Here is a 17359-nt window from a genome sequence, read left to right as displayed (position 1 = left end):
GGCAATTGATGTCAGTGAATGAAAAATATTTATCTTGTCTTTTGTGCACATCAGGTGTGTAGTAGCGTACACCCTGTACAGGACACCAGTTAACAGGCCAACATAAAGACATTGGCACCCATTCACTCCTACTCCAAGTTTAGAGACTCCAATCAACATCATATGCATGTTTTAGATGCTAGAGTAAAACCAGTGAACCCGGGACCTTCTCGCTTAGAACTTATTAAACTAAAGCAAACACTGTTTGATCACAGCTCGTCAGATACAGTGAAACCCAAGTGACACATTACAACGCAACAGTGTGCACGACTATGCGGATTAGACTACGGTAACTCTTCCTTCTGACCTTTTTGGCCCCAGTAGCAACATGAACTATCATTTAGTCAGGAATGAAGGCAGCCATGCACGTTTGTGTCACATCAACTTATTGAGGCAACTCATAATTGCTGTTGAAAGATTTCACAGTGGGAGGATTATTTAGTAACACTATGACCTATCTGTGCTACTCGGGCCAAGATTGCTTTGATGGGAGCTAAAATTACAGCTTCCATAATAACTTCCTGAAGCTATACCATCCCGAGGAATGACATTATAAAACCGCTGACATCTGGTTTGAACTTCGTTAAGTCTTCAGGCTCATTAATCTGCTGATAATGCTTCTTTTTTTTATATTACTGATGCTCAAAGCAGCAAGCATAGTGACACCAGGGCTGTGAACACAGTTTATGAACATCTTTAGATGGAAAGTACTTTTAAAACACTTGGGTAGCATTTAAATAGTTTTAAAGCATTTTAGATCATTAGTCCCCTTCACTCTTACACTCACACATTCATAACAGAGAATTGAATGAAAGCTACTGAATCTGTGGATTTGTTTTTGTTGAATAGCCCTTGGTCTCCAAGACTGTACAAAAGTTAGATATGACAGCAGGAAATAAGTGATCTACAACCCTGTCTGCCCTCAACATGTCAGTAATCCAATGGTGAACTCCATGACTGTGGAGATTATGCTTACGATAGAGCAGAGGGCATTAATCACTTCAGCTTGACGGCTTTATATTAGTTAGATAACGCTGTCAAGCAAAGAAAAGTGTGAGAGTCTGGGCAAAAGCGATCCATACTGCATCTACACAGTATTTACATTGTAAATTAGGTCTTAAATCTACTACAAGAAAAACTATTCATTACTAAGCTATTTAGTTTATTGTCTCTAATAGAGCAAAGGAAAAGCCTTTTGCCATCTCAAGACATGGCTCTTTATCTCTGACATTAATAAAATGAACCATTCTGTGAAGTTCCCATCAGATTAGCGTTTTCTAAACATTTATTCTGCTTCGTTTTGTATTTCACTGCTGTTTTAAACTTCAGCACATCCTCTGGATGACAAATGGTCGATAAATCTTGTGTTTTTAGTAAAGCAAGAATAGAAAAGCTGTTCAGAATCAGACTTAATTTGAGCAGAAACGCGTGATGCTTTATCTTGAGCTTTCAGGCTAAATCTGGTACATCAGATGACTTTAGTTTGACCTTATGGAGTGAAAGAGTCAAAGATGTAAAGAGGGCAATTAACTTCATGCAAAATTCTAAATTGAGACTGAATGCGTTCATTCCTAAGTAATAGAAATGTCCATATTGCACTACTCCTATAAATGTCTTATCATTATTAAACAGAAATTCATTTTTAAGTATCCCCTAATATACCTGTTAATGGGACTGTAACAAAATTCTTTGTGATGGTTTTTACATATTTAGTTTTACATTATATTACAGTAATTCATTCGAATTCAATATTTGTGCCGTGAGTCAAGACATGAGCTCATTTAGTCAGGACAGAGAAATGGGATCAAAAAGTCTTTGACCTCGTGTTGAAACTCAGAATTGAACTCATTTAGGATTATTTTTTTTTAGCTAAACCTCTTACTACTAATGAAAATAAAAAAAAAACAATGTTTAAATAGATGTTTTAACATGTTGAGTCAAGAAGCAGATTCGGTTCAAGAGCATGAAAACTGATAATGTTCAAATAATTAATGTTTCTATATTGGTAAGTATAAAAACATGAACTAAATCAAACTAAAATAATGTGTGGACTATACATTTAAACTTTAAAGAACAACTTTTTGTTAATTCATTATTTTTCAGCATGGACAAAATTGTGCATATTAATAAATCGAGGCATTGAAAAATGCAAAATTCAGCCCCATCTTAAGTCCTTTGTAAGGTGAGACATTAAAAAAAAATATGAAATTGAAATAGAATATGGACACACGTGTTGAGATGAATGAATGTTAATTGGACCAATTCTGTTCATGTCCAACCAAAGCACAATAGCCAGCGATTTAATCTGGATGAGGCATCACATGCACTTGGACTAGTTTCCCTTTGAATTGCAAAGTGCATGCTGGTTTGTGCAACTGATTCTAAAGACATAATCATTTTAAATTAATCAAATGAATATACTTTTTCCACTCTTGTATTTGGTGAAGTGTTATCATTATTCCACTTTCATCCAAAAATAGTCCAATGATTCAAATTAATCAACGATAATGTTCCAAATGCTTCAATCTGGTTTGAAACTATAGCCACACCCATAGGAACATGGACTTAATCTACCTATTTTAATCTGCCTGTTCACTGGTAAACATAAACACGGGATGTATAGCCTACATGTTTTGGAGATGTACAGTGTTGAGGGGTGGGAGCTCCTTCCTGTCAGCTGATTACAAAAGACCTTAATGCAGCTGCTGCTCTTCATTCAGATGCTGGAGGATACAGGAGGAGGAGGAGGAGGAGGAGGAGGACTCAGGGAAAACCAAGATCTGCTCTGCCCTCTTCCCCGTTTTTAAACCATCACCTTCTCCCAAACAGACGGGGTTCCTTCTGCTCGTTGCCTCTAGGTGAGGAAACACCACCCCGGGTGCTCAGCCTCAGCAGATTGCGACAGTCAAAGTGTCTTGGCTGATCGGAGCTCAGCATCATCAGCATCATCAGCATCACTTTGAAATGCGTCACCGCGATCCCGTTTTCTCCTCCACACAGAGCGGCTGTGCACTTACGGACTGAGCTTTTCCCCAGGTGAGCAACCAGCTAATGATCCGTGTTCATAATGAAGGCGTGAGGTGATGAGTGCGTGAAATAATCTGTGCGTGAAGAAGATAGAATGTCGCGCGCCACCGCGCGTGCAGGCCTCCCTTTGACACGATGCATTGTTCTGACTTCTGCAGCATCCGATCTCCAAACTGGTCGTTTAAACACTTTACTGGTCCCTCAGCGGTGGTGCAAGAAACAATAAGAGACATGGAGGGGGAAATAAACCAAAATCTGTTTTCCAATTAGAAAGTCACTTGTTAAAACATTTAACTAATCAGTAATTGTTTATGAAGAAAGGATAATGGCGAGAAAATTAAAAACTAAAGAAACATTCTTTACAAGTACATGTATACATACACAATTCATTGTTTGATTCTGGTTAATTTATGTCATGTTGCAAAGAAAAAGTATTAATAATGATAGAGAGAGAGAGAGAGAGAGAGAGAGAGAGAGAGAGAGAGAGAGAGAGCAATGTATCAATTGTAAAGTGAAAAAGGTACAGCCCGAAAAGCTTGAATTGCGTGTGTGTGTGTGTGTGTGTGTGTGTGTGTGTGTGTGTGTGTGTGTGTGTGTGTGTGTGTGTGTGTGTGTGTGTGTGTTATAGAACTGGGTGGGCGGGTGGGTTGGGGGTGGGGGGGGTATTAATTGGTGCACCTTCCTAATCACGTGTCTTCCTCCCGTTGCAGGTGACCACATGACGGCCAGAACCGAAGCCGGCTCGGATCCGTCGGTGCCGCCGGGCCGGGTCCAGGCCGGTAACGACACCTACACGCAGCAGCTCGTGCTTACCCTCCCGCCCTTTTCCTCCGCCCTCGCGCTCCTCGTGTTGGTGGCCGTCCTCGTGGGGATCGTCTTGGTTTCCCTGGCAACGTTCCATTTCCACAAGAGGAAGCTGAAGAAGAGGAAGATCCAGCGCGCGCAGGAGGAATACGAGCGCGACAGTCGCAGCCCGACGCGCGCTGCTGGCGGTGGGTCCGCGAGGCCGTGCGTCATCGTGAGGCGCGCGGAGGATAAACCGGCAGCGGCGCACGAGCCAGTTCCTCTGGACTGTTAACTGGTTAAAAAAAAAAAAAAAACACCTTCAGGGCACGAGACTGTGGAATAAACAGGAAAAGCAATAAGGCACAAGGACTGCAGACACCCACAGTCCCTGACTTACCACCACATGCATAGTTAATCACAGCGTCTGAGGGAAAATGATGGTTGGTCCCCGTTTATATCATTTCAAAGAAAGTCACTTAATATTTCAATTTATTTCTCCCAAACTATGGGAGGAGATTCCCGCCCCATGGCAAACATTGTGCAGTGGTTTCTAAACGTTGATGAGCCCTTTTAATTATATGTCACACACTCTCACAAACACAGTTATGTTGAATTCAAACACTGTAATTGTGTAACCAATAGATTTGACCAATAATATCACCTTTGTAGCCCTTCTCAGGGTCTGGCCTCATACTTTAGGAAACAATGCTAAAGTTTATAGTTGTTTTCTACTAGCTTTTCTTTCTTGGGACTTTTTCCATCTTGAAGCTGATTTGACGAGAGGAATGATTAGGAATGTTAATTCAGGTCATGGAATTTAATTTTAAATGCAATGGGAGTTGAATGGATCAACTACAGAATGTTTAGGTGTTGATCATCTGTTTTTAGGAATTGCCTTGCATCCCTTTGAGGCCAATCCTGGGTCATCAACACTTTTAGGCTTTAATTCAGGTCAGCACTGAAGACGCTTCTTTAATGAGAAACTGTATCTTCAAGGAGAGCTCACTCAGCCTTACTAAGATGATCACATCTGTATTTACACCAGTTTTATCCACCACCAGCTTCGATTCCATTGGTTCTAAATTGCTTTCAACAGACTCGATATGGTAGTTAGAATGTTAGTTTAGTGGATTAAAAGTGACAGTATTTCTCAAACTGCCAACTGTTCTATTCCGCACACACAGATTCAGTGCAGTCACACAAACCGTAAAGTATGAAGATAACATATACCTAAGGTGATGGGGCCAATAAAAAGTTTTTTTCTTTTAAATTTGATCATGGTAGATAACATTAGGAGGCCCTTAACTTTACGGTTACGCTACAGCCGAGGTTCTCGTTATTTTAAATGAGAGATGACGAGACTTGTTTAAATTTAATATAGATGATTAAAGGAATTAAAAAATAATGCTAACAATTTATGAAGTGTTTTGAGATATCCTTAAAAAAAAGGGCTTGGGGAAAAAATGATACTAGTGGACCCTGGACTGCGTCTTATTTTTAAACCCTTTTTAGTGAACAAAAACTAATCTTTAATCAGCTGACTTGTCTGAAACTTGTGGTTCTCGTTGATAAACTGACACAGAAGCAACCACAAAAAAAAAAAAAAAAAAAAAAAAAAACATATTGAAGATTTTCAAGTATGTTGCAGGAAAAATTGCCAAATTTTTGCCTGCAACACGACTGGTCTTCAACCATAGGGTTGATTGAAAAAAAAAATGGAAAAAAAAACCTGAATATATTCAAAATAGGGGATGCAGAGAATTAAAAAAAAAAACTACTCTTTCCTAATGGTCCAGAAATAAGTATAAAATTACTATTACGGAAACACCAAGTGCAGAGAAACCCTAATTTATTCCCAACAGTCATACCAGTGTATAGTAAAATACATTTTTAGTCACAGCCACTACATTCAAGGACCCAGGGACATAGAATAGATTTCCTCTAATTATTTAATGACCCGATCTACCTCCAAACCTACTGCAAACAGGTCACATGCAGTTAGAGCAGTTTCTAGCTTGGTGGGGGGCCGGTTACGAGATGCTGTTTGGGGGCCTCTAGGTGCCAAATCACATGAAGAGATTCCAAATGTATTAAATGGTCCACAGCCTCCTCAATGACAGGTCTCTGTCAATGATCCAGTTAAAACCAACATCACTGCATGACTTTGAGGTCCATCGGTTTTTACTGAATTACACTTAAGAAACACTAGCAGCAGGTTTTTTTTATTTGTATATCCTACATTTAATTTTTAAGTACATTAGGTATTAAGATAGGTACATTTCATTCTTCTCAGATGAAGTAGTTGACTCATTTTTGGGGCCCACTTGTGGCTCTCGGGGCTCTTTGCACATTCATAGTCTGCCTATAGGCAGAAACGCCTATGGTCACAGTCCATGCATGTCCAAATGGCCTAAAAAAAGACTAACGGAGAGTGTGACAATGAGGAAGTCTGACAGGCGTTGGGATATCTAATTGTAAAATCGTACAGAGACACAATTTCCTGATTCCACATAGTATTTACTCAGCCGCTAACTGCTTCTAAGACTGTGAAGTTTTTGCCTGCTTCGACTCTTGGACTCCCCACCACCACCCAGCCCCCACCCCATCCCCAGCCTAAAATAATTGTTCAAGCCTCAGATATGTCTAAACTTTTAATTCCTCGCTGGGATGTGACACACGGTCGTGTTGAATTATTCGGAGCTGGTGACACAACACACACACACCACGGATGGCTCGCTGATCTTCCTTGGCATGTCCTCTGACACACTACCAGTATGTAGTTAGACTATAATGGATGTTGTGGTGCTCTTAGGCAGTGCAATGCTGCAAATAGGATATAGAAAAACGTCTTATTTGTTTTGCGTAGTATTTTTCCTTCGATTAAGTGACTTAGCATCTTTTGCATAAGGTACTGTCCTCCAATGTCTGTTAGACATCTGTAGGTAGCTTTAGGATGCAAGACATGTTGCTGTAGTTATGCACATTGGATTGATTTCTTTCTAGAGTTGGATAGTAGAGTTTTAGCGCTAATCTTTTCATTTTGGAGTATCTATAATGTATTCTCTTACATGTAATAAACTGAGGAATCTTCCAATTGAGGCTTGCTATTGAAGCAAACCCCCTTTTTTGGGTTTTATTTTGATCCTGTATACTGTATGATAGTGGGCCTATTAGTTAATTAGTGGGATTTCTTCTAAGCCTTCACTGTAAATGTATGACAATACGAGAGCTGGAATGTTTTGCGGTACCATCTTCTCTCTGATTCCATATAATCTGCCTTATAAAAAGAAACTATGTAATATTCAAAGTTTATAAATAAATATGTGATACATAAATACTTGACGGTGATCATCTGTGTGTGTGTCATCGTACCGTTGGAAATTTGCATCACGCATACACAAACATCCTCTCACAAGTTATCTATGAGAACCATCAGCCATAATGATACTGACACACACTCATATTTACACTTAGGATCTAATGATCTCTATCTTTGTTGCTGATATGAGAGACCTGCCTCTCTCTGATCATTTCTGTCTTTTTTTTTATTTCTTTTTTTTTAGAAACATCTGTTAAATCAACCTCTGTGTTTTTTAAGAAAAAGTTCACAAGTGACATCTGTGCCTGGGCTGAATTAATGGAAGCCCTAGCCGTGACACCAATCCTGAGTGCGGAGGTGGCTGATAAACTCTTGGATGAGCTTAATATAAAAGTCTCCAACGTCATAGATGCTTTGGCTCCAAAGAAAACTAACAGAAAATGAAGCAGAGAAATAACACTTTGGAGCAAGACTGAGGATTTAAAGCTGAGCGTAGAGAAAAAGAAAACTCCAAATTCATTCAGACGTGTACAAGATGAGTCTGAATAAGTTAAATGATGGGCTTTTTCAGGGGGTCTGCAACCTTTACTATCATGAGAGCCACTTAAGCCCTGCCCTCAAATGAATGGGAGGCTGAGAGCCTATTTTATCTATGGTGTAAATGTCAATGTGCACTGTATTTATCACTGAAATTAGCATTTTTTCCATCCTACAACAAGAAAAACCTGGGTGAACAAGACAAACATCTAAATAAAAACTGCAGCTGTCTGTAGGCACACATATTACAAAGTGGATTTTAGAGTTTGTTGTGCTTTTGTTTGCAGACATTGTTCATTGACCACTAAGAATTACTGAACACGAGACGTGATGTTATATTGTCCTTTATGCTATAAGATGGTAATAACATGAGGTTTACCATTTGAGAATGGCTGGGAGCTTTGTCTCAAAAATGGAAAGGCTGTACATTTTACGATCATCGCATCATCAGTAGTGTTCCTTTGAGTTTCGGCCTTTTTAACACAAAAAACCCTCATCAAAGGTGGCCAGCTACAGGGTGATCAAGCCTGAGGTTGCAACCCTTAAAGGCTGGAATACACTGTGCGATTTTTTCAATCGTTGTACTCAGCTCCAGCTCAAACTGTGCAACTCATGTGCAGAGCCCGAATGTGCGCAGCTCACGATTCATGTTCTCACACTGTACGGACCAACATTCCCTTATCCTCAACACCAAACGTTAGACTCAGGAGCAAAGCTATGGGGGTGCTGGGAGGGCGACACGCTTCTGGCCCGGGCCCAGGGAGCCGGGCCCCTACCACGACTCAGGGGAGCTGGAGAAGGCGGGCCCTCCATGACTTGTGCCCAGAGGCGCCCTGAGTATGAGCAGTCGGTTTACCATCACCCATCATGCAGATCTATACAGGAGTTATATAGACCCATTTCGTGTGACGTATGCATACTAAATTAGGTGCATGCTCGCGCAGGCTTGGTGCAAAACAACCGGAGGACTGCTGAGGCGATGGTGCACAGGAGCGGAAGGAGCGATCTATCAGTCTGGATCCAGTAAAAAGTGTAAATGGACTGATATGCAGACATGGGACAGTGAGGCTTAATGTAGAGATGGAAACTCATCCGTTGAAACTGATCAGAATATACGGAAATACAAGGAAACCTTCGTTAACAGGATCCAGCAGCTCGTCTCCTGCCCATTCATAACAGTTATAAGCATCTACAGGCTTAATGCATATAGGTTTTCTTTCGTATGTACACTGGGTTTGTCTATCAGATATGTATAAATGTCTGGCCGTTGAACATCAGGTCAGGAGCACACATCGAATGACCAGGAACGCTGCATGGGTCCCACAATGATTCACCTGTACTTAAAGTGAGTTTCCTCAAATAAGCAGCCGCGTCCTCAGGTGACAAGCTTTCTACATACCACCAACTATTTACGAGCCTTAACAGTGGTTCATTCATTGCCATTTTTCAAGCGTCACATATGTAAACAACATGGTTTCTGCAGAGTGTGCGCGCACGTCAGTCACGTGTCCTGCTCATTCTCCAAGTTAAAACTCATTAAAAACCAGTTGAGGAGCACAGTGGGACAGGAGAAACAGAGTGGACTTACCATGATGTCCATAGAGAATGAGAGAGCAAAGAAAATGGACATACAGAGCATTGTGGACGAGTTCGCTTAGCGCAAGGCTTGTCGTATGCCCTTCAAATAGAGGTGAGTAAGCCTATAGTACTTTATATTGAAATAGTGTTTGTGAACATGTGGGCCGCTGTGCCAGTTTTACTAGACTTTATAGCTACTGATAGAGGCTCTGAGTTGAAATGTTTAAAGTGAGTGTCAAAATAAAGCATTCGCTGTCCGTGGTGCTGAGATGCTTTGAATTTGTGTTAGTGACCATCCTAATGTTTTTGTTGTTCTCTTGTTTTGTTATACTAATAAAAAAGTACAGTTAGATGGATCACAGACTGCATCCTAAGTAGGACCTTCCCCTAAACAAGATACACTACAGAACCCACTCACATGTGCTGTCCCTTAGAGGAGAAGAAGCTGCAAAAGTGGTTAGTTAATAATGTGCCTGTGTTGCTTTTTGCATCAGAAAAATTAATCCAGAAATGTCTTTCAGGCAAGACTTCATTTGAATTAAAATTATCAAAATTTATTCAGATTTTGATTGTATATTGAGAAAAAAATATTGAGTTATGAGTTTTGGTCCATATCGCCCAGCCCTACTTTTGGCTTGTTCAATCAGTCTATAGATTCACTCAAAGTTCTGCTTAAACTCAAGCTTCATCATGCCAAACTAAAAGGAAAGCATGTACCTTATTGTCCTTGAGAACATTTTATAAAGAGAAAAACCAAATATCTTGGCAACACACAAGTCCAGGAAGATGAACTGACAGTGAGGCAATCTATCTTATATTATTAATTGGAATGGGTTCAACCAAATGGAAGTATTTCTCTCTGCAGGCAAATTGGAACTGAGTCAAGAAGATAAAATGACTAATGCATTGCACATTTGATCGTGTGCTTTCTCCAAAACCATTTGTAGATGAGAATCTTCTACGGTATGCATGCTCCACCATTGTAATTCATTGAAGGAAATCATCTGTGGTGAGAGGAAATATATGAATTACGTAACTGCTCCCGGAAGTGTTGTGCGTCTGTCATGCACAGTCAGTTAATGACATTAGACAGGCTGTTAGTGAAATACTTATTATTTTATGAGGTGTGGCTAGAGTTTTATCCTTCTGGATGGAGTAGAGCCTCCCACAATGAGGGCCAGTGATATTTTGATGGTCATCCTCTTCCACAGGAAGCCTCCCCACACCCCCCCAGTGACAGACTGATCCCCCCACGGTGCATGAAGACTGTTTAATGAGCTGGACATCAAACACACACAAACTATGGAATATATAAATACTGTATATATGAATGTCTGCAAATGTGTAGGTCTATTTATGTACCAATAATTGTGTATTGATTTATTTTTCCCAGTTTTACTGCCTTTTTTATGTCCTATTCCTGTATATGCTGCTTATCTTAACTAATGCTTTCATTAGACATGGGCAACTGGTGGCCCGGGGGCCACATGCGGCCCTCGGTCTAATTTTTTGCGGCCCCCAAAGTAAACGTACGAAATGACAGAAAAATGCACAAAACAAAAGCAAGAATACATTAAAAAATACACAAAATTACAGCATTGCAGAAAAATACAGTAAAAGACAAGAAAAACACAGAAAACACTCCAAAAACATACAAAACTACTACAAAAATTAACAATTGACAACAGTAATAGACAACATTACTCCAAATAACACAAAAAGACAACAGAAAATACACAAAATCACTCAAACAATTTACAAAACTACAGAAAATGACAACAAAAGTACGGAAAAAGACAACAAAAACACTAAAAAATGATTCCGCAAACCCACAGTTCCAACAAACAAGCAAAACAACAACTAAAATAGATAAAATTTACTCCAAAAAATGCAAAATGAGAACACAATTACCAATACGACTACAAAAAAAACCTACATTTTACAGGAAAATACACAAAAGGAGAACAGAAATGCACAAAATGCAATCCTAACAGGAAAGACATGAACAAACATACATAAAATGACAGAATAACACACAAAATGACTATAAAAACGTTTTGTTTTTTCCTGTGTTAATGCTCAGATTGGTCATTATCCTAAATGCTGACATGAATGTTGATCATGTGGCCCTTTGATCAAACAAACACATTTTTGTGGCCCCTGCTGTGATAGAAGTTGCCCACCTCTGCTCAAGATTGTTGGCCAGGAGAAGTGGTATGAATTTATTGCAATAAAGTCCTTGATGCAGTATCATGAGACTGTACAGATGGGGGTCAGTTTGTAGAAATAAAAAAGGTCGACGGAATAGATGTCAGGTCCTTAAAACGAATTCAAATCAGCAGAGAATAAATGAAGGTCAGTGCAGAGGAACGATGAGAAGTGCTGTAAGTAGAGAGGAATGAAGGTCAGTGGAAGGAAGGAAATGAATATGGATTGGAGCCTGGCTATATTTAGGAGGTAGGTAAGTAGTTAGAAGTGAAAGTAAACAGCTTGAGTGTTGAGCAGAGGTCCAAGGCTTTGAAATAAGCAATAAACTGGAGGTAATTGACTGCTAATGGGTATGAAAGGATAGAAATCCAGGAACTTTCTTAGTGATCGATAGCTTTTTGAGTGTATGTAAACAACTAGGAAAGGATATAGTTGATCCATTAGTCTACCAACACAAACCACTAATGGTTTTTGGTCTTCTATGATGATGAAAAGAGAAATATGAAGTGATGGAGGCGAGTGAGAGAGAGATAAATGTGTTTCAGAGTTTAGAAATCCACCTCCAGGTTGGATCACATGTCAAAGATTGAATGACTTTAGATATCTGCTGTGTGAAAGTGTGGCTTCAAGGCTGCAGAAGGGAGTTAGTGGGACATTGGAGGAGACATTTATGGACTCGGCTTGCTCTGGGAATAGCCTAATTATTTTTGCGGCGCCTAATTTAGAATTAATGAGGCCATTTTTCTGGGTTTTTCTATCTCAGGGGTCCGACTCTCTGAGACTGTTTGTCAGAGTGTGTATACGCACAGCGACAGAAAAGCTTAATCTCAACGGAAATTCTACTGTCGGTGATTCAGTTTTGTAAATTAAAACACAAAGTGCACCCTGGGACAATATTTATTAACTTTTATTTATTGATTGTTGTGGAGTCGAGCCATAACTGCAGCCTAGAGCTATACCGTACTCTTTCCTATATGAGTTATCTGTTTGTTCCTGTGGTCTGAGTCGTGCAGCGATCAGGACAAGTCACTTGTTTGGATTGTTCTCTTCCACACCGATGCTCATCTCTCAGCAGCAGAGGAAATGAAACGAGCGTGTCTTGTAAATTATTACTGAGGGAACAGGAAGGTTTCTTTCCCTCGCCTGTGAGCAGAGCTGCATTTACAGACAACTCAGGATGAGCCTGACAAATAAAGCGAGTGCTAATTAATGAGTTTCCGGGGCTCACTGGGTGTAAACCCAACACTGGCAGCATCCTGCCAACATGCCTGCTGAGCAGCGTCCAACTTCAAAAGGCTGCGACAAGAACAAAAGCAGCAGAAGAAACAGCTGAAAGACAAACGTGTAGAAGATGTTGAGCAGGAATGCATTGGATTCCACTGTTGGTGAAGGAGGAATCAGAAACAGGCCTGACATACTGATCAGGCTGCTTCGCCCTCCACTTCACAGCAGACTCTGAGCTGCATTAGTAGATTGGTCTGGCACGTCTCAGTCCGTTCAGAAGGAAAGGACGAAACATTCTCACCCTGCTGTCATTGTCTCAGGAGATGGATTTTCTTTTTGTTTCTAACGTTTGCTGCAGATTCATTTCATTCTTTATTTCTGAGGAATACTAGGCACTGCCACCACTTTTTCTGGTGACATTAAGGTTACAGTATGTACCATGTTGTATAAAACAGTGCTTCCCAACTGGTCATGCAAGCTGTAGCAAAATAAATCAAAAGACATTTTCTGTTTCTCATATTCATTGAATGAAAATATGGAGAAGTTAAAACCTGATATAATAAAGGATTTTGAATGTATTGCTTATTTTAACAAAAGCATTAATTGAAAAAAAAAAAAAAAAAAAATCTAAATACTATTGACATTTTTTACTAGGGCTGGGTAATTTTGCCTAAAAAAAAAAAATCTCAGATTTTTTAATGACAAATTTGAGTTTCGATGCACTTAAAAATGACTGCAGACATGGTGTCAAAGGTGCAACTTTAATGTTGTGATTGTCCTCAAAAGTTAAAATGCATAAAACAATCCCAAAATTCAACAATTTAAAGCTTTAATCCAGGTTTAAGCAAAAGTGCAACAGCAACTTCACATAAGCTAAAAATTTCTGATTAAGAAATCAGAAAACCACATATTTTACAACATTACAAAAAAAAAAAAGCTCTTCCCTCAGCATCTCAGCATATTGCGAATAAAAGGGCCCACAACGACGGAATGCAAAAAAAGTCTGAAAAAAAAAAAAAAAAAAAAAACTCAAATTTGCAAAATAAAAATAGTTTTTATCTACAAATTTGATAAATCAATTAAATCATTTTTTTTTCCTCAGCCCTATTTTCTACTACTACTATGCAACATGTACTAGTACCAATAAACAAGAGACATAAGCATTGATTCAAAAAGTAATTTTTGAATCAATATTCACCCGCACTAGGATGTCTATCCAAAGGCTTGAGGGGCTGCAACTTAAATGACACTAAACAGAAATCTAAATTTTAAAGTGCTTGATAAAGCAAAGTTCTTAAAAAGTAGCAACAGAATAAAAAAAAAAAAACGTAAACAAACAAAAGAGACTGGAGACCTTGGCCAAACTAGGGAGGACACTGGGATGTCACACCCAGTGTCCAACCTCTAAAACTACAAAAATGTCAACAACACTAAATCTACATGAATTAACACAAAAACAGGACTACCAGTAATCACCAGCCTACACTAAAATTACAAACACAAATATCTAGTGGGCAGCAGAAGTAACTCTCCCCACGTCTGCTGCTGGTCAATGGTATAGATCTCCTCCTCCCTCTCCACCTGATTACAGGTGTTTCAGGTGAGAGGGAGGATGGCCATGCTGAGAGCTGTAACAATCATCTCAGATGGGAATTCTAATTATTCCAAGTTAGATATAATATGTGTTCCCGAAAACCAGTTAATCTTAAAGACTCGATGCAAATCTTTAATGACAAACATAACCTTAAGCTCCCATTTAATCCAGATTGTCCAAATCAATCACTTGGAATCTGAAATGATGGAAGAGGAAACTGCTTCTTTTAATTTAAAGAGAGGTGAGATGTCTTTATGTTTAAATTAAGGCCGTGGCTACGGGTACGTTAGCCGTACCTGTAGACTGCCAGTCTATCCATACGCAGCACCCCTCAATGGCCAGTTTAGGTCACGTGATAGGTGCACCACGTGACTTAAAGTTCAGTCATTTGTATTTTAGCTCATATTTATTTTTAGCTAGCTTTTATTTTAGCCCTATAACTCTATCCCTAACCCTAAAATGTTTATTTTTGTCAGATATGTTTTTTTAAAGGTGGAATTTGCTGTGTTAAATATGATAAAATGAAAAAATTTTTTTGTGAAATGTGGGATTCAAACCCACATTAGCGGTGAGTGAGGCACCTTAGACCACTCGGCTATCCTGGCATGGTGATACAGGCACATTGCACTTATGTATAAAAGCTCCAGAAATGTAATTGTAGTCCCGGGGGCTATGGCTACGTTTAACCTACTTTAACGTACACTTTCTTAAATTAAACCTCAGTTTGCGTTTAACTGTATTTTGTGTAGTTACACCCATAACAAGGAAGTAGCAGCCCTAGGAATAAGGTCATGTTGAGAGGTTAGTTTTTATAATAATAAAACTTAATTGGTTGCTACCACAGCATTAAAACACGGAAGCTAAAAGATACTAAAACTGATTAGAAGCCAAACTGGAGTTGAGCAGATCGCACTGACTGTCACTGCCCATGACCTCCATCACATCACATCCATGTTGTCATGTGACCCGTTGCTAATAAACAGAAGCTGTGAGATGGAGTTCATTGATTGATTTGGTCTCGTTAGGTTTCTCCTGCAGTCTGTTGGTAGGACAATCAATCTCTCCCACCTGCTTCACATTTACTCACACCGTGCGTAGATTGATTATGTGTTCAGCTTTGTGTAGTAGCACCACATTACTAACGGAATGTGATCTTTCTTCAGATGATCTAATACAACACACAGTTAGGGATGCTGTGCACATCTTGAGATTAAAAAAAAAAAATAATGAAATAATAAAATATGGATTTTGGCATATTGTTGAAGTACACAATGTGGAGGATGCTTGATTATTTTTAACTAAATGTTACTGTTTTGATTTATAACCAACAAGGAAAAATTCTACCAGGCAAAATAACTTCAGGGCAGTATTTATCCATCTTCATACCCGCTTATTCCCGTTTATCAGGGTCGCGGGGGTCTGCCGGTGCCAATCTCCGGCTCTCATAGGGCGCTGGGCGGGGGTACACCCTGAACAGGGCGCCAGTCCATCACAGGGCAACACAGACAGACAACCACTCACTCTCATTCACTCCTATGGGCAAATTAGAGACCCCAATCAACCTTACAGTCGTGTTTTTGGATTGTGGGAGGAAGCCGGAGTACCCGGAGGAAACATGCAAACTCCACACAGAAAGGACCCAAGTGTCCACCCCAGGGCTTGAACCCAGGACCTTCTTGGTGTGAGGCAGACGTGCTAACCACTAATCCACCATGCATACTTTGGGTCAATTTGACCCCCTTCAATGTTTGTCGTTCAAAAAAAAAGTTGCTTTTTTTAAGCTTCATTTTTCATGATTTCCTAATTTGATGTGTACAGTTGATTAAGCAGAAAATTATAATATTTTTTTCAATATGCTGAATGCACATTGCACTCATTGGAGTTCCTCTGGGGTCAATTTGACCTCAAGGGTTAAATGTGTCAGTACCGTAATTATTGATGATAATAGGAGGAATAAAGCTATTATATGCTTCATTTATATTCTGTATTCTTACACTTACAGGGCACCCTCACATGTTGTAATAATTACAGCAAATTCTACTATTTTTATACCAAATGTAGGCGTTTAGCAAAATAAAGTAGTGCATTTTCACTGTGACACAGTGAAAGGTTTTAGTCTATTTGCACATTCCCAGTCATTGAATGCCCATAGGACAGAGCAGTGGGAGTACTGGATCAAACATTTACATGTTTTGTGTGGGAGAGGGTCCCTGCACTGCACGCTGGTGAAGCAGACCAGATGAAATTAGAGATGGATGGTGGTTCTGCCTCTCAGATTTATGGCTGCTTGGCTTCATGTCCTGTATAGTAATCCATTTGTGGGCCACTGCATCATTTCTGCTGACAGCTGAAATAGGGCCCCCGTGCGATGGTTCACCTTCAGTTAAAAGCAGAGCGACTCGCTTCATCGACGCGCTGAGCACAGGCTGCTGACGTAGAAATGTTGCGTAACGGGGTTGCGTTGGCGCTCGGCCAGTGAGAGGAATTTAACACCAAAAATCCACTGGTCAGAATGAGCCATTACTTCAATAAAGACTCCATGACCCAGTGTGACACCAAAACATAATACTGTCGGTTACAGCTAAGGATTTCATTTCTCACCCAGAAATGATTGAAAACCTGCAAAATAATCCCAACAATGCAGCTTTTAGGGGTTTCACTATATGTTATATAAACCAGGGGGGCCCAAATCTGGTCCTCAAGAGCCACTGTCCAGCATGTTTTAGATGTTTCCCTCTTCCAACACACCTGATTCAAATGATTAACTCACCATCAAGCTCTGTAGAAGCCTGATAATGATCATGGTCATTTCAATCAGGGGTGTTGGAAGAGGCAAACATCTAAAAGATGCTGGATAGGGGCTCTTGAGGACCAGGATTGGGCACATCTGATATAAACAGTGCTTACATAGTGTTAGCACGCAATATGGATTCATGATCATGTGGGGATGCGATTGTTTTTTTTTTTTAAGATTTTTTTTTGGCTCTAGTGGCCTTTATATGACAGTTGCTAGACAGGAAGGGGGTCAGAGAGAGCAGGGAATGACA

At 39.8% G+C, this 17359-nt stretch overlaps 1 protein-coding gene across 1 annotated transcript; it reads left to right on the top strand.

Moving 5' to 3' along the window:
• Positions 1-2735: 2735 nt before the first annotated feature.
• Positions 2736-5672, top strand: LOC114476253 (uncharacterized protein C11orf87-like). Its single transcript, XM_028467651.1, has 2 exons — positions 2736-3075; positions 3777-5672. The coding sequence occupies exon 2, from the start codon at positions 3785-3787 to the stop codon at positions 4142-4144; it is 360 nt and encodes a 119-aa protein (XP_028323452.1). The 5' UTR covers positions 2736-3075; positions 3777-3784; the 3' UTR covers positions 4145-5672.
• Positions 5673-17359: the final 11687 nt, after the last annotated feature.

The sequence above is a fragment of the Gouania willdenowi genome, chromosome 14 (assembly GCF_900634775.1).
Source record: "Gouania willdenowi chromosome 14, fGouWil2.1, whole genome shotgun sequence".
NCBI classification, from domain to species: Eukaryota; Metazoa; Chordata; class Actinopteri; order Blenniiformes; family Gobiesocidae; genus Gouania; species Gouania willdenowi.
This window is presented reverse-complemented; position numbering and strand designations above follow the sequence as displayed.